General features: G+C 39.0%; 1 protein-coding gene and 1 long non-coding RNA gene across 10 annotated transcripts in view; one reads left to right on the top strand and one right to left on the bottom strand.

Moving 5' to 3' along the window:
- Window positions 1-86: 86 nt before the first annotated feature.
- LOC129650099 (uncharacterized) lies at window positions 87-19,190 on the bottom strand. Of its 2 annotated transcripts, XR_008713584.1 has the most exons (4): window positions 18,885-19,190; window positions 18,157-18,255; window positions 14,462-14,557; window positions 87-393 (listed from the first exon to the last, which is right to left on the bottom strand). It is a non-coding gene; the product is annotated as an uncharacterized LOC129650099 (long non-coding RNA). The 2 variants fall into 2 exon arrangements; XR_008713585.1 differs by lacking the exon at window positions 87-393 and having other exon boundaries at window positions 14,353-14,557.
- A 42-nt stretch (window positions 19,191-19,232) lies between these two features.
- Window positions 19,233-24,288, top strand: part of PTAR1 (protein prenyltransferase alpha subunit repeat containing 1) — a 49,274-nt gene continuing 44,218 nt past the window's right edge. For 3 of the 8 annotated variants that reach the window (XM_055578280.1, XM_055578284.1, XM_055578285.1), the window contains exon 1: window positions 19,233-19,449. In XM_055578280.1, the coding sequence (XP_055434255.1) occupies window positions 19,364-19,449 (86 nt within the window). In that variant the 5' untranslated portion in view covers window positions 19,233-19,363. Of the gene's footprint in view, window positions 19,450-19,481; window positions 19,854-24,288 lie in introns of those variants that run through there. The other 5 variants (XM_055578281.1, XM_055578283.1, XM_055578279.1 and 2 more) reach the window with 4 other exon arrangements.

Raw genomic sequence — 24,288 nt, 5'->3', positions numbered from 1 at the left:
ATAAGAAAGAAAGAGAAACAAAGGAAAGAAGGAAAGAAAGACTGAGGAAAGGAGGGACAAAACGAATGAAGAGAGGGAGGTCACAATACCAACATCACTATTAATATTTGGGTATAAAAATTTCCAATTATACTTGTTGTCATGTAATCACAACATACAAAGTACTTTATAACTTTCTTTACTCAATTATATGTTAACATTAAACATTCCACAATGTAAATGTTAATAACAGGAGTACATTTCAAAGTCTGGGTAGTCCATACAATGTCTTCTATTGTTAAATATTTATTGTTTCCTATTTTTCATTATTATAAGGAATGCTGCCATTAACACCCCATAAATAAATATTTTCCTGAATGCATGGTGACTTCCACATCAAAAAAAGCATGGCATCTGTAACAGAGAAATTGTATTTATCATACATATGTATCATACAAATTGTATCTATAACAGAAATTGTATTTATCTCTCAAAAGTTAAGCATATCTTTATTACTTTTGACCTATGTTCCAAATAGCCTTCCAGAAAGGTTGTTAACAATTTATACTCCTTTCAGCAATGCATGAGTGTTTTCATTTTCCTATACCCTCTTTGTCTGAGTATTATACTTTGGCCTTTCTTTCCTTTCTAACTCATGTCACCTGTTAATGTAGTAATGCACCAGAGTTTTCCTAAGAAAAGTTTGTCTTACATACATTTCACTACAATGCATCCAAAGGATCAATGATACACAGAATCTGAAGGATGTGATTTAGCCTCTTCAGGATAGATCAAGGGCTTTGGGGGGAAAGCACAGTAACAGAAAAAGGCATGGAGGGTGGAACAATGAGGAAAATGAAAATCAGTCCTTAGATGTTTAGCTAAGAAAGACTCTAAATAGGATGAAAGGTGACTCAGTGAGAAAGGCAAATCAATATTTTGTACCACCTTCTGGATACAGTGTTCAGCCTGAATATTACCCCTGAATGCCAGATTTACATATGTGACAAACCTATTTTGAGATTTACACTTGTTTAGCTATTTCTCTCATCACCACTACACCAACATACAGCAACATACATCATACCAACATAAAGCCAATTAGAAAAAATGCTTCATTCTTCCTCCAAAATATATCTTTACCTGGTCTAATTTTCTCCAAATTACTGTTTCTTATGGCCATCTCTCATCTGACCATAGATTCTTAATTGTTCTCCCTGCTTCTACAATCCATTCTCTACATAGCAGCCAGGGAATGATAGTCATAACATGTCATTCTCAGCTTAAAATAACTCACTGGCACCCTCTGGCTCTTGGAATGAAATCTCAACACACTATGTGGCTTACAAGCCCTTACACACAAGTAGGATTCTGTCCAACTCTCTGATGCCATTTGGTACTGCTTTCCCCCTCCATCATCTGTCACCAACCACTCTGGTATCATTCTACTTCTATTGTTTGCTGCATTCTTTTCCACATTAGAACTTTTCAATTTGCTGTTCCACCTCCTTAGTCACTCTTCTCCTCACTTTATGCATGGACAGATCTCACCCATCATGTCCCACCTCAGAAAAAGCCTCCCAGACTATCCTTCTGAGGTTGTCTGCATACACCAATACATTAATTCTCCATCATATAACCCTATTTTTTCCTTTGTTAGAAAATCAAACAATCTTCTTTATTTCCTTTCTAACTTGGTTGTTGTCTTATTCGCTAGAATGTAACCTCCATGAGTATAGAGACTTAATTTTCATAAAACCACTGTTATCACCAGCAGCTACCTGAATGGCATACTGTTGACACTCAAAAAGTTTGAGTGTACAAAATAAAAAAACACAAGGTATATGCATGATCAACTAAAATCATATTTTCTTTGTGGTAATATATTTTCTTACATATACATATAATCATTATAGCCATAACTAAGGAGTTCAGTTCAGTTCAGTCGCTAAGTCATGTCCGACTCCTTGCAACCCCATGAACTGCAGCACGCCAGGCCTCCCTGTCCATCACCAACTCCCGGAGTTCACTCAAACCCACGTCCATCGATTTGGTGATGCCATCCAGCCATCTCATCCTCTGTCGTCCCCTTCTCCTCCTGCCCCCAATCCCTCCCAGCATCAGAGTCTTTTCCAATGAGTCAACTCTTCGCATGAGGTGGCCAAAGTATTGGAGTTTCAGCTTTAGCATCATTCCTTCCAAAGAACACCCAGGACTGATCTCCTTTAAGATGGACTGGTTGGATCTCCTTGCTGTCCAAGGGACTCTCAAGAGTCTTCTCCAATACCACAGTTCAAAAGCATCAATTCTTCAGTGCTCAGCTTTCTTCACAGTCCAACTCTCACATCCATACATGACTACTGGAAAAACCCTGGCCTTGACTAGACAGACCTTTGTTGACAAAGTAATGTCTCTGCTTTTTAATATGCTATCTAGGTTGGTCATAACTTTCCTTCCAAGGAGTAAACGTCTTTTAATTTCATGGCTGCAATCACCATCTGCAGTGATTTTGGAGCCCAAGAAAATAAAGTCTCTGACTGTTTCCATTGTTTCCCCATCTGTTTGCCATGAAGTGATTGGACCAGATGCCATGATCTTCGTTTTCTGAATGTTGAGCTTTAAGCCAACTTTTTCACTCTCCACTTTCACCTTCATCAAGAGGCTTTTTAGTTCCTCTTCACTTTCTGCCATAAGGGTGGTGTCATCTGCATATCTGAGGTTATTGATGTTTCTCCTGGAAATCTTGATTCGAGCTTGTGCTTCTTCCAGCCCAACGTTTCTCATGATGTACTCTGCATAGAAGTTAAATAAGCAGGGCGACAATATACAGCCTTGATGTACTCCTTTTCCTATTTGAAACCAGTCTGTTGTTCCATGTCCAGTTCCAACTGTTGCTTCCTGACCTGCATATAGGTTTGTCAAGAGGCCGGAGTTTATTTTTAAATAATTTTATTTTGACTGGTGAAAAGGAACATGGCACTGTTTAAACAATCTAAACTCATTTAATCATTGTCCCTTATTTTTGCAAATTTAATTTTTACAATTTTTCACTATTATAAGCAATATTATCATACGTAAACTTGAAGCTAATATATACTTATTAAAATTTCCTACTAAAGTGGCTTTGCTGGATCAAAATCTTTTTATAGGTTTCATCAAATTTCCTTCTGAAAATATTAAGATACTAAACCAACTGTCTATTAGCAGTAAACTAAAGTTCTTGTGGTCATTTCATATACTAGGTTGCATTCAGCTAAAAGGAAAAGAAAGCCCCAGTGAAAACTGATTAATAAGGAAAAATATCTCAATTAAAAAGGACCAATGATAGAGCAGTTTTCAGTACTGCTTGATTAAATGGCTCAATAAAGTCATTCTTCTTCTCTCTACATTGCCCTCAGGCTGAGTCCCCTCAAGATTACAAGATAGCTGAAGCAGTTCTGGGCTGAACATCCCAGGAAAACCAGACCAGAGATAAAAATGGATCATATCTCCTTGTGTCTCCTTCCTAGGAAGAGGAAATACTTCCCAGGGACCAAATAGCAAACTTTCTTCAGGTCTCACTGGATGGAAGTGGGTGACATGCCCTCTTGTAAGCCAGTCACTGATAAGGAGAATAGAACCACCAGAAAGATTTTACAGTTAACCCTTAAACATATCTGGAGTCTCTCCTAGAGTAAACATGAGGATTCTGTCAGTAAAAAAAAAAAGTTGAGGTGGGATGATCTTGGGATAAAACCCTTAGTATATGACAATATGGAGTATTAACATTTAAAAAATCTTGTTTGATGAAGAGTTATTATTTGAAATTGCATTTGACCACTAGTTTGCATTAATATTTTCTCATGTTCTGTTCTCTATTCTCATTTTAAACTGCTTTGTGGGGGGCACAGCCATTCTTGGTGGCATGCGAAAAGAAGAGAAAAAGGAAAAGAATCCAATTTGCAAGCTGACATCAATACTAAACTCTCAAGTAGTTTACAAAAGCCACCACATCAGAAGTCTCTTTATAGTTGCCAAATCCGTGAATTTCACCCAAGCACTGATGGCTGCTCAGTAGAACAGGTGAGGCAACATGAATCCAGAAAACATTATCTGCACTAACCACATTTTCATTGGCAGGAGAGTCAATAGGGCTACAGCTCCCAAGAAGTTCCTTAAGTTTTGCTGACAGCTCACTATTACCCCTTGTAATTTCATATTATCATGTGTACTATTTCTCTCCCAAACTTGTCCCCAGATTTTCCTTAAGATAGAACAAGTTAGATAACACATAGCTTCAACTGCAGTTACCCTTTGGTTTATTTTCTTGTGGGTTTTCTATTACAATATCATTAACTTAGGGAATACCCGGTGCCACTGATAGTGGAACCCACATAACATATTCTAATGAGACTATCAGCTCCATTAATTTGAACTCCCTTGCAACAATAAATGCTCTACAATGTCTCCTCCTTATCTTAACCCATTTTCTGCAAACATTTCCATGTTAATTACTAATTAAATACATTTTAATTATAATTAAATAATTGTTATTACATTAGTAAATTAATAATTTAGTAATTTAATAATTTATATTTCCCTCTTTTTAAAAGATTTCCCTTTGAACAATAATAACATGTTCATTGGATAGTTACTAGATTATCATCTCTGATTTTTATATGGGCTATTTATCTATTAAGGATGTTGATTATCTGTCTTTTTAAATTTTATCTTTGTCTTTCAAATTTGATTAATGTGATACATATGTATATCATTTGTCAATCTTGTTTTTTATTTTCTGCCTTGCATAACATGTAAAAGAAGACTTTTTACTCTGAGATCAAGTATATCCATTCATTCTTTTTAAAGGTCTTAAGCCTTTAGATTTTGCAGTAAATGTCAGACTTAACGTATGTGTGTAATTATATATTTAGCTATGAAAATCTTTCAAATACCAACAAGAAAATTATTTGATGTGATACATTTAAATTGACATAATGAGATCTTCCATGCACAGCATTATTCTGTTGACACTGTTCTTTCTTTCACATTCATTTTCTCCTACAAGTACTATATCCACACCAAAATGACCACTGAAATTCAGATTTCCAGGTCAACATATAAAGGAATTCCCCTAGCTCATGAAAAACAGGAGAACATTAGGGTCAGAAGGAAAGAATTGAGACTCATGGGCAAAAGGATTGAAAAAAAGTGAATGTGGTGAATGTTGAGCTAGCTCTGTCATTCAGAAGCAGAGGGTCAGCTCTATCTCATTAATCTTCTATTTGCTCTGGCCAAGGTCAAAGTGATTCCAGCTTATATGCCATGGCAAAAAAAAAAAAAAAGGATACTATTTAGAATCAGAAAATAAAGAATTGTGGGGAGGCTGAAGAAGGAAAATATTATTCATGACTTTTTCTTATAATGTGTTGGGGAAATCATCAGGACTCTCATAATAACTATGGAATACACACTTCCTTGGGCTTCCCTGGTGGCTCAGATAGTAAAGAATCTGCCTGCTGTGCAGGAGACCCAGGTTCGATCCCTGGGTCAGGAATAACCCCTGGAGAAGAAGCAAATGGCTACCCACTCCAGTATTGTTGCCTTGAGAATTTCATGGACAGAGGAGGCTGGTGGGCTACAGTCCATGGGGTCCCATAGAGTTGAACACGACTGAATGACTAAAACTTTCACTTTTTCACACACCTGCTTAACTGTTATAATTACAATTCATGAACTGAAAGAGAGGAAAAGGTGTTCAAGAGCCTTTTCCCTCTGAGTATATGTCTTAAATATTGATTTTCAACATAAAGTGATTGGTACACTGCCACTATTTTAAAAACTATTTTCTATTCTAACTTAAAACCTCCAAATCAAAAACAGAGAGATCAGTTAGGCTTAGCTTCCCAGAGTGAAACAATGAAATTCTTAAAATGTTCTTACATGGTACTCCAACGGTTTTCTTAGAAATTAATTTAAAAGTGATAGAATTTAGGATACAGATGTTTAAGGTTCTTTTGTTTGTTTTTGCTTAATAATGGACTAAGCTGATTGGATTAATATTCCATGTTTTTTGTGAGGGAGGTGCAGAGGAAACAGTTATCGACAATTTAAACTTAAGAAAACAGACACCTCAGAAAATTTCAAAAGGCTGGACTAAAGACACCTAGCTAGAAAGGGGCAGAATCAGGACTGAAAATCAGGTTTTCAGATTCTAATTTTGGTGTTTTTTTCTATTCCATGCTACTTTTACTATACATTAAAATCCTTATTTTCTAGAAATTTTACACAAAGGCAATAATAGTTGGATTTTCAACAATTCTAATGGGTTAGTAATATTGGAACACTAAGGCTAAGAGGAGCAACCCTACGTCCAAGGAGCAGCGGCTGCACAGGTGCAGGTGGGCTGAGAGGAGCTACTCCACATTCAAGGTCAGGAGGGGCGACCCTGAAGAGATACCCCTCGTCCAAGGTAAGGAGCAGGACTGCGCTTTGCTAGAACAGCCATGAAGAGATACCCCATGACCAAGGTAAGAGAAACCCAAGTAAGATGGTAGGTGTTGCGAGAGGGCATCAGAGGGCAGACACACTGAAACCATAATCACAGAAAACTAGCCAATCTGCACACGGACCAAAGCCTTATCTAACTCAATGAAACTAAGACATACCATGTGGGGCCACCCAAGATGGATGGGCCATGGTGGAGAGGTCTGACAGAATGTGGTCCACTGGAGAAGGAATGGCAAACCACTTCAGTATTCTTGCCTTGAGAACCCCATGAACAGTATGAAAAGGCAAAATGATAGGATACTGAAAGAGGAACTCCCCAGGTTGGTAAGTGCCCAATATGCTACTGGAGATCAGTGGAGAAACAACTTGAGAAAGAATGAAGGGATGGAGCCAAAGCAAAAACAATACCCAGCTGTGGATGTGACTGGTGATAGAAGCAAGATCCGATGCTGTAAAGAGAAATATTGCATAGGAACCTGGAATGTTAGGTCCATGAATCAAGGCAAATTGGAAGTGGTCAAACAGGAGATGGCAAGAGTGAATATCAACATTCTAGGAGTCAGTGAACTAAAATGGACTGGAATGGGTGAATTTAACTCAGATGACCATTATATCTACTACTGTGGGCAGGAATCCCTTAGAAGAAATGGAGTAGCCATCATGGTCAACAAGAGTCTGGAATGTAGTTCTTGGATGCAATCTCAAAAATGACAGAATGATCTCTGTTCGTTTCTAAGGCAAACCATTCAATATCACGGATATCCAAGCCTATGCCCTGACATGTAACGCTGAAGAAGCTGAAGTTGAACGGTTCTATGAAGATGTACAAGAACTTTTAGAACTAACACCCAAAAAAGATGTCCTTTAAATTATAGGGGACTGGAATGCAAAAGTAGGAAGTCAAGGAACACTTGGAGTAACAGGCAAATTTGACCTTGGAGTATGCAATTAAGCAGGGCAAAGACTGATAGAGTTTTGCCAAAAAAATGCACTGGTCATAGCAAACACCCTCTTCCAACAACACAAGAGAAGACTCTACACATGGACATCACCAGATGGTAGACACCGAAATCAGACAGATTATATTCTTTGCAGCCAAAGATGGAGAAGCTCTACACAGTCAGCAAAAACAAGACTGGGAGCTGACTGTGGCTCAGATCATGAACTTCTTATTGCCAAATTCAGATTTAAATTGAAGAAAGTGGAGAAAACCACTAGACCATTCAGTTATGACCTAAATAAAATCCCTTATGCTTATACATTGGAAGTGAGAAACAGATTTAAGGGACCAGATCTGATAGACAGACTGCCTGATGAACTATGGATGAAGGTTCGTGATATTGTACAGGAGACAGGGATCAAAACCATCCCCAAGAAAAAGAAATGCAAAAAAGCAAAATGGCTGTCTGAGGAGGCCTTACAAATAGCTGTGAAAAGAAGAGAAGCAAAAAGCAAAGGAGAAAAGAAAAGATATAAGCATCTGAATGCAGAGTTCCAAAGAATAGCAAGAAGAGATAAGAAAGCCTTCCTCATCAATCAATGCAAAGAAATAGAGGAAAACAACAGAATGGGAAAGACTAGGGATCTCTTCAAGAAAATTAGAGATATCAAGGGAAAATTTCATGCAAAGATGGGCTCGATAAAGGACAGAAATGGTATGGACCTAACAGAAGCAGAAGATATGAAGAAGAGGTGGCAAGAATACACAGAAGAACTATACAAAACAGATCTTCACGACCAAGATAATCATGATGGTGTGATCACTCACCTCGAGCCAGACATCCTGGAATGTGAAGTCAAGTGGGCCTTAGAAAGCATCACTATGAACAAAGCTAGTGGAGGTGATGGAATCACAGTTGAGCTACTTCAAATCCCAAAAGATGATGCTGGGAAAGTGCTGCAGTCAATATGCCAGCAAATTTGGAAAACTCAGCAGTGGCCACAGGACTGGAAAAGGTCAGTTTTCATTCCAATCCCAAAGAAAGGCAATGCCAAAGAATTCTCAAACTACCCCACAATTGTACTCATCTCACATGCTAGTAAAGTAATGCTGAAAATTCTCCAAGCCAGGCTTCAGCAATACGTGAACCGTGAACTTCCAGATGTTCAAGTTGGTTTTAGAAAAGGTAGAGGAACCAGAGATCAAATTGCCAACATCCATTGGATCATGGAAAAAGCAAGAGAGTTCCAGAAAAACATCTATTTCTGCTTTATTGACTATGCCAAAGCCTTTGACTGTGTGGACCACAATAAACTGGAAAATTCTGAAAGAGATGAGAATACCAGACCACCTGACCTGCCTCTTGAGAAACCTATATGCAGGTCAGGAAGCAACAGTTAGAACTGGACATGGAACAACAGACTGGTTCCAAATACAAAAAGGAGTACATTAAGGCTGTATACTGTCACCCTGCTTATTTAACTTCTATGCAGAGTACATCATAAGAAACACTGGGCTGGAAGAAGCACAAGCTGGAATCAAGATTGCCGAGAGAAATATCAATAATCTCAGGTATGAAAATGACACCACCCTTATGGCAGAAAATGAAGAGGAACTAAAAAGCCTCTTGATGAAAAGTGAAAGAGGAGAGTGAAAAAGTTGGCCTAAATCTCAACATTCAGAAAACTAAGATCATGGCATCTGGTCCCATCACTTTATGGCAAATAGATGGGAAAGAGTGGAAACAGTATCAGAGTTTATTTTGGGGGGCTCTAAAATCACTGCAGATGGTGATTGCAGCCATGAAATTAAAAGACACTTACTCCTTGGAAGGAAAGTTATGACCAACCTAGATAGTATATTAAAAAGCAGAGACATTACTTTGCCAACAAAGGTCCACCTATCAAGGCTGTGGTTTTTCCAGTGGTCATGTATGGGCGTGAGAGTTGGACTGTGAAGAAAGCTACGCACCGAAGAATTGATGTTTTTGAACTGTGGTGTTGGAGAAAACTCTTAAGAGTCTCTTGGATTGCAAGAAGATCCAACCAGTCCATTCTAAAGTAGATCAGTCCTGGGTGTTCACTGGAAGGACTGATGCTGAAGCTGAAACTCCAATACTTGGCCACCTCATGTGAAGAGTTGACTCATTGGAAAAGATTCTGATGCTGGGAGGGATTGGGGGCAGGAGGAGAAGGGGACGACAGAGGATGAGATGGCTGGATGGCATCACTGACTCGATGGACATGAGTTTGAGTAAACTCTGCGAGTTGGTGATGGACAGGGAGGCCTGGCGTGCTGCGATTCATGGGGTCGCAGAGTCAGACACGACTGAGTGACTGAACTGAACTGAAGCTAAGTTTGGGGATACGAGAAGAATGAACGAAGAAACAAGTTGTCATCAAACCCTTTCATTTAATCAGTATGGCTTTGAGCCAAAGAGAAAAGAGAAGGGATCCTGTGTGTGATTCAGAATTCTAGAGTTTGCTATCATCAATTAAAACAAAAAAACCCACCAAATTTCTAACCATTCTCTAGAGGAAGGCATGCACTGGGTTGTAAGGCTCAACAGAAGAACATGGGCTCTGTCACAAAGTTGATCTGGTTCCAGATCCAGCTCAGCCACTAACTCATTATGTGCCTTTGGGTTAAGCCACTTTTCTAAGCCCTACTTTCCTCATCTAGACAATGGAGGAAAACAAAGCAGTTACCTTATAGGATTGCTGATAATTAAAGGCAATATATGTAAAGCTACTTTAACACAGTGCCAGGCACAAAGTAAACACAGCTATGATCTCTTGTTTTGGTTTTGTCACAATGAAGAATACAGATAGTTACATGAGGCTGCTTCATGATGGCTTAGGAAAGGCTCAGGTCCAGAAACTGTAATACAGTTCCTTTCTACTTCCTTGGTCTTGGATCAGAGAGTAAACCTTTATGTTTTATCCATGATGACCATACAATTTGGAGACAGAGGGAAGTCTTAACTTAATTTGCTGTTTAATCTTGAATACAGTAATTTCATCTCATTCCTTACTTATGAATTGAGGATACTGATAAGATTGTATTTTTGAGGACTACATAAAATAGAGGATTAAGAGATGGTATTTTTGCATAAAACATGGGTTATAATTATTTACTCTACCTGCAGACATATGAGTGGGAATACTATGAGCAGAGCCTCCTCCTATTACTGTTACTATACTTTTTCTATTACTATAATTTTTCAAGGCTCATTTTCCTGACACCCATCTTCTTTTCCCAGGGCAAATCCAGGCTTCCTTATTATGACCAATATAGGCCTGTTTACTGGACATAATCACATGAGGATTCCTGCTTTATGCATTAACCAGGCCATTACAGCTACTGAGTAGCAGCACCAGTTTATAATCTGTGAACTTTTAAAGATCCACTTCTCATCTGTCTTTTCAATCCTATCACAGAGTCTAACATTGAGAATTAAGTCCAGAAATGGTAGATTGGGTCAGACTGTGGAAGCTTTTTGTATCATTAGCAAAAAATCTGGGTTTTTCTTTGGTGGTTGGTAAAGAGTATTAGAAAAACCACTTTGGGAGTTCTGTAGGGGTTAGCAAGAGGGTTGGCCTGGAGATATGACCTGCACAATCAATACCATCAAGAGAAGAAGAAATAAGCTAAGAATTCTGCCTAATACGGAAGGCAAGTATTGAAAATAATCTTTAAAATATTTCCATCGATATCCTTAACATATCAATTTAATTATGTTCAAGTATATAGAGTGGTGGCCAGGGGTATGAAACAGACTATTCTAAATGAGTGATCTTAAAATGCACACATATATGCACACATATAGACACACACTCACTCACACACACAGAGAGTCAACAATGATGCCTCAAAATACAACTTTTGGAGCTTTATAGTTCCAGTCTACTTCATGCAGCAGAGTCAATCTATATGTTGGCAGAAAAAGAGGGGGGGGAGGGGGTGGAAATCTAGGAAAAAGTAAACCAGTTTTCCCCATTCAGATAATTCATGGATTTCCATTTCATATCTACTATCAAATAGCTATCAAAAATAATGTAAATTCTACTCTGCTGCTGCTGCTAAGTCGCTTCAGTCGTGTCCGTCTCTGTGTGACCCCATAGACGGCAGTCCACCAGGCACCCCCGTCCCTGGGATTCTCCAGGCAAGAATATTGGAGTGGGTTGCCATTTCCTTCTCCAATGCATGAAAGTAAAAAGTGAAAGTGAAGTCGCTCAGTTGTCTCTGACTTTTCGTGACCCCATGGAAGGCAGCCTACCAGGCTCCTCTGTCCATGGGATTTTCCAGGCAAGAGTACTGGAGTGGGGTGCCATCGCCTTCTCCAAATTCTCCTCTAGGAATTCTTAAAGGCTTAAAAATATCCTAGGCTAGAAAATTACTTATCCTAGAGATATAAGTTCTAGTTTTAAAACCAACATATGTATAGTAATGAACTGAGAGCTTGCTTGTAAAATCCTGTTCTAGAGTTTAAAAAGATAAACCTAGGTTTGTTAAAAGTCATCTTGGTTTTACAATCTACACTTGATTGCTAATAATATATAATTAACTCCCTCTTAAAAACAAAGGAATTAAATTGTATGACATCGAGTTTCAATTCTGGTTTATAATTTAAAGTGAAAAAGCCTTATTTACATATTCAAAAAGGTATTAGGCAGCAGTTTAGATTTTTCCAAATATAAGTTTTGAAATAAAAGCCTGAATATATTTTGTTTAAATAAATTATATATCCTTTATTAGAACCATACTATTTTGAGAGTTACTGATCTTTCAATCAGAAAGATCAGAATATCTAAAGTTTGGATATTCAGAAGTTTTCATTTGCACTATTTCAAAAGGAAGTCTTGGTATGCAAAGTAGATTTGCATCTAAATAAGACTATAGGTCCCATCAATTCATGGGAAATAGATGGGGAAACAGTGGAAACAGTGTCAGACTTTATTTTTTTGGGCTCCAAAATCACTGCAGATGGTGACTGCAGCCATGAAATTAAAAGACGCTTACTCCTTGGAAGGAAAGTTATGACCAACCTAGATAGCATATTGAAAAGCAGAGATATTACTTTGCCAACAAAGGTCCACCTAATCAAGGCTATGGTTTTTCCAGTGGTCATGTATGGATGTGAGAGTTGGACTGTGAAGAAAGCTAAGTGCCGAAGAATTGTTGCTTTTGAACTGTGGTGTTGGAGAAGACTCTTGAGAGTCCCTTGGACTGCAAGGAGATCCAACCAGTCCATCCTAAAGGGGATCAGTCGTGGGTGTTCATTGGAAGGACTGATGCTGAAGCTGAAACTCCAATACTTTGGCCACCTCATGCGAAGAGTTGACTCATTGGAAAAGACCCTGATGCTGGGAGGGATTGGGGGCAGGAGAAGGGGACGACCGAGGATGAGATGTCTGGATGGCATCACCAACTCGATGGACATGAGTTTGAGTGAACTCTGAGAGTTGGTGATGGACAGGGAGGCCTGGCGTGCTGTGATTCCTGGCGTCACAAAGAGTCAGACACGACTGAGTGACTGAAGTGAACTGAACTGAAGACTATAGGTGAATAAGATAATCTGTTTTAGAGAAGCAAGGTCTAGTTTTGGTCATCAATGTCAGCTTTGTGGACATGCCATACATATAGCAGACACCCAGCAAATGTTTGCTCAACTGAAATACTTCATTAAACAGAATGTTTTCTGTGAAGATGGATGCTGCTAACCATAAACAAATCACCTTTTTATTGCATCAAGTTAAAGTAATTATTTAATAGTTCTAGCTATGAAAAATTGCATTAAAGTTCTACAATTTAGGTTTATCACTAGACCCTACTTAATCATTTCTTTAAGTTTTAAAGAAGAGTATAAAATTAATTTCTAAAATGGTTTCACCCCTCTTCTTGAAAAAAATTAATGAAATAACACTTTTCTTATTGAAAATAAAGAGAATTGTCAGCTCTGTTAGAGCCAGGAATAAAGAGCCAATCCTTTCTTGATGCTGGTATTGAGTTGGCACTATTTCAGGAACTTACCTAAGAGAAAATATCTGGAGAGAAAAAGAGCCAATCCAGGCCCACTTAACTCACACTCCAGGATGTCTGGATCTAGGTGAGTGACAATACCATCATGGTTATCTGGGTCATTAAGATCTTTTTTGTATAGTTCTTGTATTCTTGCTACCTCTTCTTAATCTCCTTTGCTTGTTATGTCCTTACCATTTCTGTTCTTTGTTATGCCCATCCTTGCATGAAATGTTCCCTTTACACCTCCAATTTTCTTAAGGACTCTCCATAGAAATTCAAGTGCCTAAAGCCAGAAGATGTTAATTGGGGAATAACTGTTTGGCATTCTTTCCTAACATCCAGACTGTCAGTTTCTATAAATATTATACTATTAATACAAGTTAGAGCATAATTCATCATTTAATAAAGAAATGTCATCGTTTCCTATGGGTGATTTTCGCCTGTTGTTAATTTTGTTAAGTCTCAGAAGTGGTTTAAAACATGGAAACAGAAAGAAACTGAGAAATGAAGTATATTTTTGATTATAAAATCTGAGTTGAAAAATTAGCTTAAGAAGTGAGATGGGGACTTCCCTGGTGGTCCAGTGGTTAAGAATCTGCCTGCCAATGCATGGGATGGAGTTCGATCCCTGGTCTGGGAACTAAGATCCCACATGACACACAGCCAGAAAAAGGAAAAAAGATATCAAAAAAGAAGTGAGATGAAAGAAGAGGAAATATAGCCCTGTCTTACTTTTAGGCAGTTACTGAAGAAGTCTCAGAGTAAACCTCTTCTGTAGTAAAATTAAAGCTTTTACTACTTTTCTAAATTTTCAGTTATGATTTTTTAAACCTAAGTCTATGGTTTACATTATTGTCATATTTACACTGAAGAATAAGAAAAACATAAAGAAAAAATAACTCCTGAAGAATGTACTCATATTTGGATACTTCTTTTCTTTAGTCATCCATTAAACGGCATAAGAAATCCATACAAAAATTTTGATATGTTCTGTACATGAGAAACATTGAATCCATCATGGAGACATACCCATCTCCCTAGCCATTTCCATATGCAAGGCCTGGATTGGCTCTTTTTCTCTCCAGATATTTTCTCTTGTTCTTTTCTGAAGATTACATCATGGGCCTATAGATAGGAAGAAGATAAAGAATAACATTTTGGAACTATTAAATATCAAGAAATATAAAACAGCACTTTACTCAGCAACAAAAACCACACTATGCAACTAGTATCTTCATTCCTCTATCATCATGGATTCTAACAACTAATCATTTAAAGTCATCAACATGATTAGCATCTTTATAACATTTATCTACTTTCTGATATGTTAAAAAAAAGTTCATATTTTAACTAGGAAACTAGTTGTAATAGTGGTATAATTCTCTTTAGAGTATTAAACAATAGAGTTCTGTTTTGAAAATTAGTATTAGCTTTACTACTGTGTTTTAATACTGATGTGTCTACTCACAGAAATAAGCAATAATTTGTATAGTGCTTCACATTAGATTTTTACTCTAGAAAGTTTCGAACATCCAGAGTAATATAAAGAATCTATATTTATAGGTCCTAATCATCTATAGTAGTTCTATCATATGGAGATAACTATTGCTAACATTTTAGTTTATAACATCCCAGTCTAATACATATAAATATGATGTACAATTTGTTTTGTATATGATGAAATAAAATTCATTTTTAAGGCTAGATGAGAAATACTTAAACATAAAATTTTTCTTTGCCTGTTTGGGCTTCCTCCCTCTCCTTAGCATGTGCTGTGAATTTGTGTTAGCCAGACCTCCTTAGGAGATGTTACTTATTAATTTCACAGAGTCACAACTTCTTAAGAAATAACCTTCCTTCTTAATCTTGTGATGGGCCATGATGACCCATGACTCATTACTCATTTGTATGTGCAGAACTGGACTATGTAAGCTGTCTATGATAAATCATTTAACATGTAATGTATCTGTGTGTCTGTGTGTAATGTGTCTGTGTGTGTGTGTGCTCAGTCATTGGCTTGAATAAAATTTTCCATTTCTTTCTTAGATCGACTATTGCATAATTTTGTCTATAATTGTCTTGTATGCTGTTTTGGTACTTGTCATTTATTTTATATATATATATATATGTATATATATATATACATATATATATACACACACACACACACACACACACACACACATACACACACCTTTCCCCATCATCAAATATTCTTCTAAAATACAAAAAGAATGATTTTGGTGGGGTATGGAAGGATTGTCAAGTACATTCATAGGATTGTCAAATAGTCTTCTAACCTATGAAAGGCATAATTGCAGGCAGTATGAGGGAGTTACAATAGTCATGGTCACTTAAAAATCAATCTCTAAGAAAATTAATAAGCATAATAAGAGATTGTTGAATAATTAACAAATAAATATATCCATATTTTTATTAAAGTATACTTTGAAAACATTTTTATTTAATTACAAAAATTTTATTTTGTTCTTTGTGTTACTTAGAAAGTAAAATTCTCCTTTAAATTTACCTTGCCTAAGAGTTTGGTACATACTGTCCTAGTTACAATGAGCTTTTAAATGACTAAACTATTTTATCACATAGACTTACTATAATTTAATCAATCTCCAATATTGAGCATTAAGCTATTTACAATATTTCAATATTAGTAAGTGTATTTTACAGATTCTTAAACATAAATCTTTGACTCCTTCAGCAAAATCATGCTAAATTTATCATATCCTTATGTTCCTCAAGTAGCACTAGTGGTAAAGAACCCATCTACCAATGCAGTTTCTTATCCCTGGATTACAAAGTTTCTTGTCCCTGGATTAGGAAGATTCCCTGGAGGAAGGCAAGGGAATTCACCCCAGTATTCATGCCTGGAGGATCCCACAGACTGAGAAGCCTGGTGGGCTATGGTCTACAGGGTTGCAAAGAGTCAGACACGACTGAAGCGACTTAACATGCACGCACACACACACACACAGTCTTATAAACATATCATTATTGAAATCACATGAATTTCAATTATTTGAACCTCAGCTTCCTTATCTGCAAAAAAGGCGGGGCTTGGACAGAGCTCTAGTATGTTCTAACTATAAAAAATTCAAGTTCTAAACATAGCATATCTTTAATAATTGGTTGAAACAACTCATGAACTCTTAGAAGAAACATGAGACATATAATTCATACCTTTCAAATGAGTACAAATAGTGTGTGTATGTGCATGTGTTGTGCATGTGGGAAGGGGACACACAAAATCATTCAGAGGAATTGTCTTTTTGGAATATCATTTTCCCTTCAGAATTTAGGGACAAAGTTTGTTAGTTTTTCCTCTGAAAAAGAGTAGAATGAAATACAAAAGTCACACTAATTTTTAAGATAAAAATGAATTAATTTTAAAAATGTCATATTTATGAGTGTGTTCCATTAAGCTCTGCCCCAGAAGTCAGGATTTATTTCCACTTTGATTAGGAAAGGATGCAGGGCTCTGATTAACTGAATATGAAGAAAACTTATCAGTGAACTCAAACCTTTTCAACATCTGTATTTCATTTTAAGAGTAATGAGGACATTTGAAGTTGCAATGGCACCCCACTCCAGTACTCTTGCCTGGAAAATCCCATGGATGGAGGAGCCTGGAGGGCTGCAGTCCATGGGGTCGCTGAGGGTCGGACACGACTGAGCGACTTCACTTTCACTTTTCACTTTCATGCACTGGAGAAGGAAATGGCAACCCACTCCAGTGTTCTTGCCTGGAGAATCCCAGGGATGGGGGAGCCTGGTGGGCTGCCGCCTATGGGGTTGCACAGAGTCGGACACGACTGAAGTGACTTAGCATTGGCCTTGGAATCTAAACACAAATTCACTTCACTGCCTCATTTGAGAACCTGTCAACAGGTTAAAGTTTGTTTGACTTTACTAAATCAAACCTGTCCATCTTGCTTTTCTACAATTTTATGAAATTTCTCTATCATTTCTTTCAAAACCAAAAGGCCAATGTCTATGCAGAAGGCAATGGCACCCTACTCCAGTACTCCTGCCTGGAAAATCCCATGGATGGAGGTGCCTGGTAGGCTTCAGTCCATGGGGTCGCTAATAGTTGAACATGACTGAGCGACTTCACTTTCACTTTTCACTTTCATGCATTGGAGAAGGAAATGGCAACCCACTCCAGTGTTCTTGCCTGGAGAATCCCAGGGACGGGGGAGCCTGTTGGGCTGCCGTCTATGGGGTCGCGTAGAGTCGGACACGACTGAAGAGATTCAGCAGCAGCAGGGATACAAATCAATATGATTAATACCTATTTCTCATTCATTGCTTTATAATTTTGCATCCAATGAACAGTTTTATTTTCGAAATCTTCAAACCTACTTCAAATGCTCTACATAACAGATTTTTGAATTTGCTTTAAAAACAAAAGTTTCTAATAGGCAAGATTTCAAGGTTTAAGTAAAAATACCTGAACCAAAAGCAGCTGGATTTTTCTAACACAAAGATTGAAATAAAATCTGATGTATGAAATTTTGAATTATAGCATTTCAAAATCCAAATGGACTAAAAAGCCAGCCTTGTTAGGGGCAACACTGACTGAAAAATGCCCATCCTGGCCAGGGACCATAGTAACCATTTGCATGAGTTATAAGAAACATGGAATAAGCCACGACCAACTAGAAGAATTCGGAAAAGGTCATAAGGAGACAAGAGTCCATATGTCCTACCAACATCTCAGAATCCTCCATGCTGGAATCCTTCTTGCTTGAGTGATGCGGGCGTCACGAGGAAGGACCTCGAGTGACAATGGTTGGCCAGAGACAACCCTGAAACTAATCCTATTACCAAAAATCCCAGACTATGGCAAAGCAACCCTCCTGGATTCCCTTACACTGCTGTTCTCCACCCAGGGTGCCCCTTCCCAAGGAAGTCTCTTGCTTCCTCATCATGTGTGTGTCCTCTGACATTTCTGCATGTTAGACAAGAGCCAACTCGCAGGCCCTAGAAGAGGGTCCCCCTACCTGCAAGAGTTTTTCTTATACAAATTGTTTGTAGGAAGGCAAATAGCTATTAAGAGCAAACTTTGCCAGGGACTTTGTTTTTAAACTCCAAAATTAAAATGCAGTGTTCAAAGGACATCAAAGAATGTGCAACACGAAGTACAAAGTAAAAAATCTAAAACAATAGCTCTGTACTTCAACTCCCTATATGGAAATAGCAAATAACTTTACTTTTCTCCTTCTTCCTTTAATCCATTTATTAACTTTTTTAAATTAACTTTTTGAAAACGGCTGCTCAGTGGCCGAAATTGGCACGGAGTTACAAAAGGTCACCAATATAGTCCCACTGGGACTCATTTCACCAAGAGCGTCTCTGAACGGCCTCATCCCTCCAACTTATTCCGATAAAGGGAACGAACTCTCAGAACGTCAAGGGACTAACTGTTTAAGAGAACCTTCACTTTCAGTTGAACTTTTCTCCATGAGCATTTGGGGATCGGCTCCTTTCCTCAACGCCTGAGGAGGCTGAAGACTGGTGGTCTGGGCAGGGTGGGCAGGGTGCTCAGGCCAGACTCCGGCTCTGGAAGTGACCTTAGGACCCCTCACTCCACGGCCCCGAGTGGACTAGAAATTAAAATAAAATGTGTGGAAACAGCGACCTGAGGTAACTTTGCAAATGAATCTTCAGCATAACCTCGGACGCTTTGAAACTCGCTGCCTAGAGGAAGTCGGCGACCAAACACCCTACTCTAGCCCGGTTAACGACCACACCCTTAACACCGGCGGCCTGACCCGGAAGTGCTCTGCGGCGGCCTCGGCGGTGGGGGCGGGGCGCGGCCAAACCGGCGCACACGCGCGCGCTCCCCGCGGAACTCCCGCGGGCTGCTCGGCGCTCTCCCGGAGGCGCGCCCGAGCAGCCGCGGCCGCCGCCAACATGGCCGAGACGAGCGAAGAGGTGGCGGTGCTGGTGCAGCGGGTGGTGAAGGACATCACCAATGCCTTCAGGAGAAACCCGCACATGTGAGTCGCGCGCCGACTATGCCCCCGCCTCCGCCGCTTGCGGGGGTCGTCGGGGACGGGCGGGGGCGGGGTCAAGCCTGGAGCTGACCTCCGATGGCGGGTCCTGGCCCGCGCCCTCCTCGCTAGAGCGGATGGAACATGGTCGGTCCCCGACCGCTGTCGGCCGCCGCAGGGCCAGCTTTCCGCTACCGGAACTCGCTCGCGGGCTCATCCTTAGAAGTGACCTCGGAAAATCAAATCGTAGTGACTTTGTTTGGTTCTCCTCTCTCCAACCCCTTTCCTGGGAGTTCACGAAACTCGAATGATTTCACCCGTGTGTCCACGTCCTACGTCCGTTTCAGGCACTCGGTGTGGTCTGTTATGTGCTTTGTTAACACAGCTCTTGAGGTTCATCCCGGACCTTGGTAAGAAGGGGTTACCGATCATCTTCTTCTCTGTGGGGCAAAAACCCCTCAGTTTACTAGCTCAAGGTAGTTTGAGGCTGCTTTTGACTTTGCCCTCACCTGTCCTAAGATTATAGAGGGATTTCGATGAAGCATTTTGTTTAAAAGGTTAACAGGGCATTCTCAAGAGTGTGGCTTCAGTAAGCGCAGGTTGTGTGATGTAAAGTAAATGAAAGAAACCTTGACACTTTTTAGCATTAGTTGATTCATAGTTGCAGAGAGCATATTCTTTTTTTTTTTTTTTTTTTTTTTAATTCAAAAGCTGCTACCCTCTTTAAGTAGGACACCACAGAAACTGGCACATGTATCTTTTCCCTCCTTCCTTTCCATTTTACTTAAGAGTTCTCCGGGAAGATCCCAGAAGAGACTATTCGCTCTGATACTTCTGCTTTTATGTAACCAGTAAAAAGGAAAGTATTAAAGGAGAGATATATCTACACATTATACAAAAGAATAAGGAAGAACCAAGAGTGTAGCTCTTTTCTTGTCCTTCCTTTCCTCTCCTCAAAAGAAAGAAACAGGGAGTCCAGTTTTATTAATACATTATTTTCACTTTATCTAATTGCTTGTGGAGTTTATTTTTGTTGTTGTTGTTCTTTAAACTGGAACGCATGAATTATTCTTTTTAAGCATTCTAACTCCTTCAGTTTTTCTGCTTAAAAGAGATGCCAAACCTTCATCTAAATGAAATGTTCTTTTCCTTCAAGGTGATGCTCTCAGATGTCTTGCTCCCTTGGGGCACACAATTGGAGACGTGCAGCTGTGCCTCATTAAAAACAGGACACTGCTGGCCTCAAAACACACCTGCCACCTCTGACAGCATCCACTTCCTTTCCCCTTGTGACTGGTGCCTTTTTCAGAATGAGAGTGTTTGGAATGATTTCCTGGCAGTAACCATAGAGGGTACTGGGCCTTCTAAAGAATGCTTTGATGCCTTGTTGTATATCAGTCTTTCAGTTCCTTTTTGAGAATGAGAGCTTTATTGCAAATAAGAGACATCCTCAAGAAAAAAAATTGGACAAATGAAGGGCCTGTTTTCTTATCATTTGGGGTTATTTTTCTTAAAGAATTAATTTCTTAAATAAATTAAGGAGAAGGTTAGAAAGAAGTCTAATGTACAGTATTCATCTTAGTTTGAAAAACCTGAGATTGAGTGCTCATTGGCCTGGCAGGTTGACACAATGCAGTTTGGAACACATCCCAATTCTTCTGGATCATATTTATTGAAGCTTCTTGTTGTTCTAGTCGCTAAGTTGTGTCGGACTCTTTGCGACCCCATGGACTGTAGCCTGCCAGGCTCCTCTGTTCATGGGATTTCCCAGGCAAGAATACTGGAGTGGGTTGCCATTTCCTTCTCCTGGGAATCTTTGCAACCCTGGGATTGAACACCAAGTCTCTTGTATTGGGAGGCAGGCATTCTTTAGCATTGAGCCACCTGGGAAGCGCTTTTATTAAAACTCATAAATGATTTTAATTGCCCCCTCCCAGTTGCATTTTTATGATGAGATCTCATCGATGTCCTGTCAATGCATAACTTAAAATTGTTACTAAGCATTTGGGTCATACAATATTTTAAAGCTTGAAATAAGTTGGGCATTAGAAATAATATGAAATAATGATGTAGAACTGAAAAATGTAAATAGCTTAACTTGTTATTTAATATTCAGCTATATATTAGTGCATATTCCCCATAGTAACAATGTCTTCAGTAGTATTACAGTGTAACTTTAAAAATGTGTTTGGACATTTGGACTCCAGAATTGTTCATAGTTCTTCCCCTCATCTAACTAACGCTTTTACTTCCAAAACGTAAAGGGTCTATTTCTAGTTAAAAGAAAAAGCACTAGTTAACATCAAAATTAGTACCTAATTATATTGTTCAGTATTATAAAAAAAAGTTTTTCATTTTTTTTTGTTTTCCTCTTTCCTACAAATACAAGATAGATTGTAATTATATTGGACAACATTTACTGTAGTAAACATATTGACTTTGTCTCTGAAAATTTCTAACCAGTAGGAGTTGAAGATGCAGTGGGTGAAATGTGGATTTTATTACTGGTGGGTATGGATAGGTTCGGAGAAGGCAGTGGCACCCCACTCCAGTAGTTTTGCCTGGAAAATCCCATGGACGGAGGAGCCTGGTAGGCTGCAGTCCATGGGGTCGCTGAGGGTCGGACACGATTGAGTGACTTCACTTTCACTTTTCACTTTCATGCATTGGAGAAGGAAATGGCAACCTACTCCAGTGTTCTTGCCTGGAGAATCCCAGGGATGGGGGAGCCTGGTGGGCTGCCATCTGTGGGGTCACACAGAGTCGGACACAACTGAAGTGACTTAGCAGCAGCAGCATGGATAGGTTACCCCTTCTCAGCCTGAAAACATAGGAAAATTACCTCACACAGTGTCTTGCCCTTAGTTGCCACTACAGACTTAACTACTATAAATATTAGACTTAACCTGAATCCCTGTGTTTCTTAGAAAATACATTGGCCAACTGAATGATGAATGTGAAACACTTTATAAACTGAAAAATACCATGCAAATGTTTGTATGGTTGACTCCTAGAGAATATTTTGGAAAAACAATGGACGACTTGACCCAGAGAACAGGTATTAGCTTAATGTGCAGACTTTGGCTACCTGATGCAAAGAACCGACTTATTGGAAAAGATCCTGATGCTGGGAAAGATTGAAGGTGGGAGGAGAAGGGAACGACAGAGGATGAGATGGTTGGATGGCATCACCGACGCGATGGATATGAGTTTAAGTAGGCTCCGGGAGTTGGTGATGGACAGGGAAGCCTGGTGTGCTGAAGTCCATGGGGTTGCAAAGAGTTGGACGTGACTGAGCGACTGAACTGAACTGACAGACACTGTTGTAATGTGAAGGGCAGCTTTTTACAGTGCAGTTAGAGTCATGTCAAAGTTCTCTTGTCCAGAAAGTTACTAATTTTTATTACTGTAATATTGATTGAACTCTTATTGTTTATGAGCTACCATCTTTTCTGCTGATGCATGAGACAGGGTGCTCAGGGCTGGTGAATTGGGATGACTCAGAGGCATGGGATGGGAGGGAGGTGGGGGGTGGTTCAGGATGGGGAACACATGTAAACCCATGGCTGATTCATATCAATGTATGGCAAAAACCACTATAATATTGTAAAGTAAAAATTAGCCTCCAACTAAAATAAATAAATTAAAAAAAAAGAAATAGGAAGTATAAAATACAGTTCTTATACTTAGGCATTTACAGAAATATCTATAATGGTGGAAATGTTCTTAATCTGTCCTGTCCAAATCGTAGCCACTAGCCATATATAGCTGTTGAGTGCTTGAAATGTGGCTAGTGTGAAAGAAGAACTAAAATTTACATTTTATTTAATTTTGATTGATTCATACATAATGGGCACACATGCCTGGTGACAGCTGTATCGCACAGCACAGATCTAGATGGAGACGAAAGGCGGACCTTGTTCCTCATGTTCAGACAGCGTCTCTTATCTCTACTTTTCAGAAACATCACTGAAGCTGGAATAGGTCCAATTATTTATAAAAGTAGTATTTACCAGCTTCCTATTGGTGAGGAAAGGATAGTCCCCAAGTAGTAAAACTGAACCGTATAATGTGGAGTGACTGAGATTTTGAATTAAGCCACAAGCACTGTGACCTTGGTTAATCACTTAACCTTAATGGATCTGTTTCCTCATCCGACAAAATGGGAGACTGGAGGAATGAAGCCCCTTCCAATTTCAGAATGATTCTGGAATTCTAAAGTGTCTGAAAAAAAGTGGGACTAGGCATAGGCGAAGTCTGAAGTCAAACACACTTATTTGGAATCTTACTGACCTACCTGCCTTTATAAAGTACATGTTATATTTTTAGGAAGCAGCATAGCACTGTATCTTAGGGTCAAATAACTTGACAAAGGCTTATTAGCTTTCTTTGCTTTAGCTTCCTATTATCTGCTAACCAATGAACTTTTCTGGTTGACTTCAGGCTCTTAACTGAATTAATGATAATATACTTCATCTTTGCCTGATACTTTGTAGCTTACCACATCCTTTACGTTGTATTACTTGCTTTCATATGTGGCAGGGAAAGCGTTGTCATTCCTGTATTTCAGATGAGGATACTGATGTGTGCCTACTCAGGTCCACATTGATTAGTGGTAGAATGGAGACTAACTAGAATCCTGGACCTTAGAAGACTGAGTGCTTTGGTCTATGCATCCTGCTACCTCTCTTTTAATGTTTTTATCCCCGTCCCCCAACCCCCGCCCTAGTGCTTTGTATTCCCTGATACGACCATTTTCATTCTCTTTACATGAGAATAGTTTTTGGGTTTCTAGGTTATAAAATTTGAAAGCTGGATGAAACCTAGCAGCCCGTTTTCCTTATT

Source organism: Bubalus kerabau, chromosome 4, assembly GCF_029407905.1.
Source record: "Bubalus kerabau isolate K-KA32 ecotype Philippines breed swamp buffalo chromosome 4, PCC_UOA_SB_1v2, whole genome shotgun sequence".
Classification (NCBI taxonomy): Eukaryota; Metazoa; Chordata; class Mammalia; order Artiodactyla; family Bovidae; genus Bubalus; species Bubalus kerabau.
The sequence above is the reverse complement of the archived record's forward strand: the minus strand, read 5'-3'. Positions and strand labels throughout refer to the sequence as shown.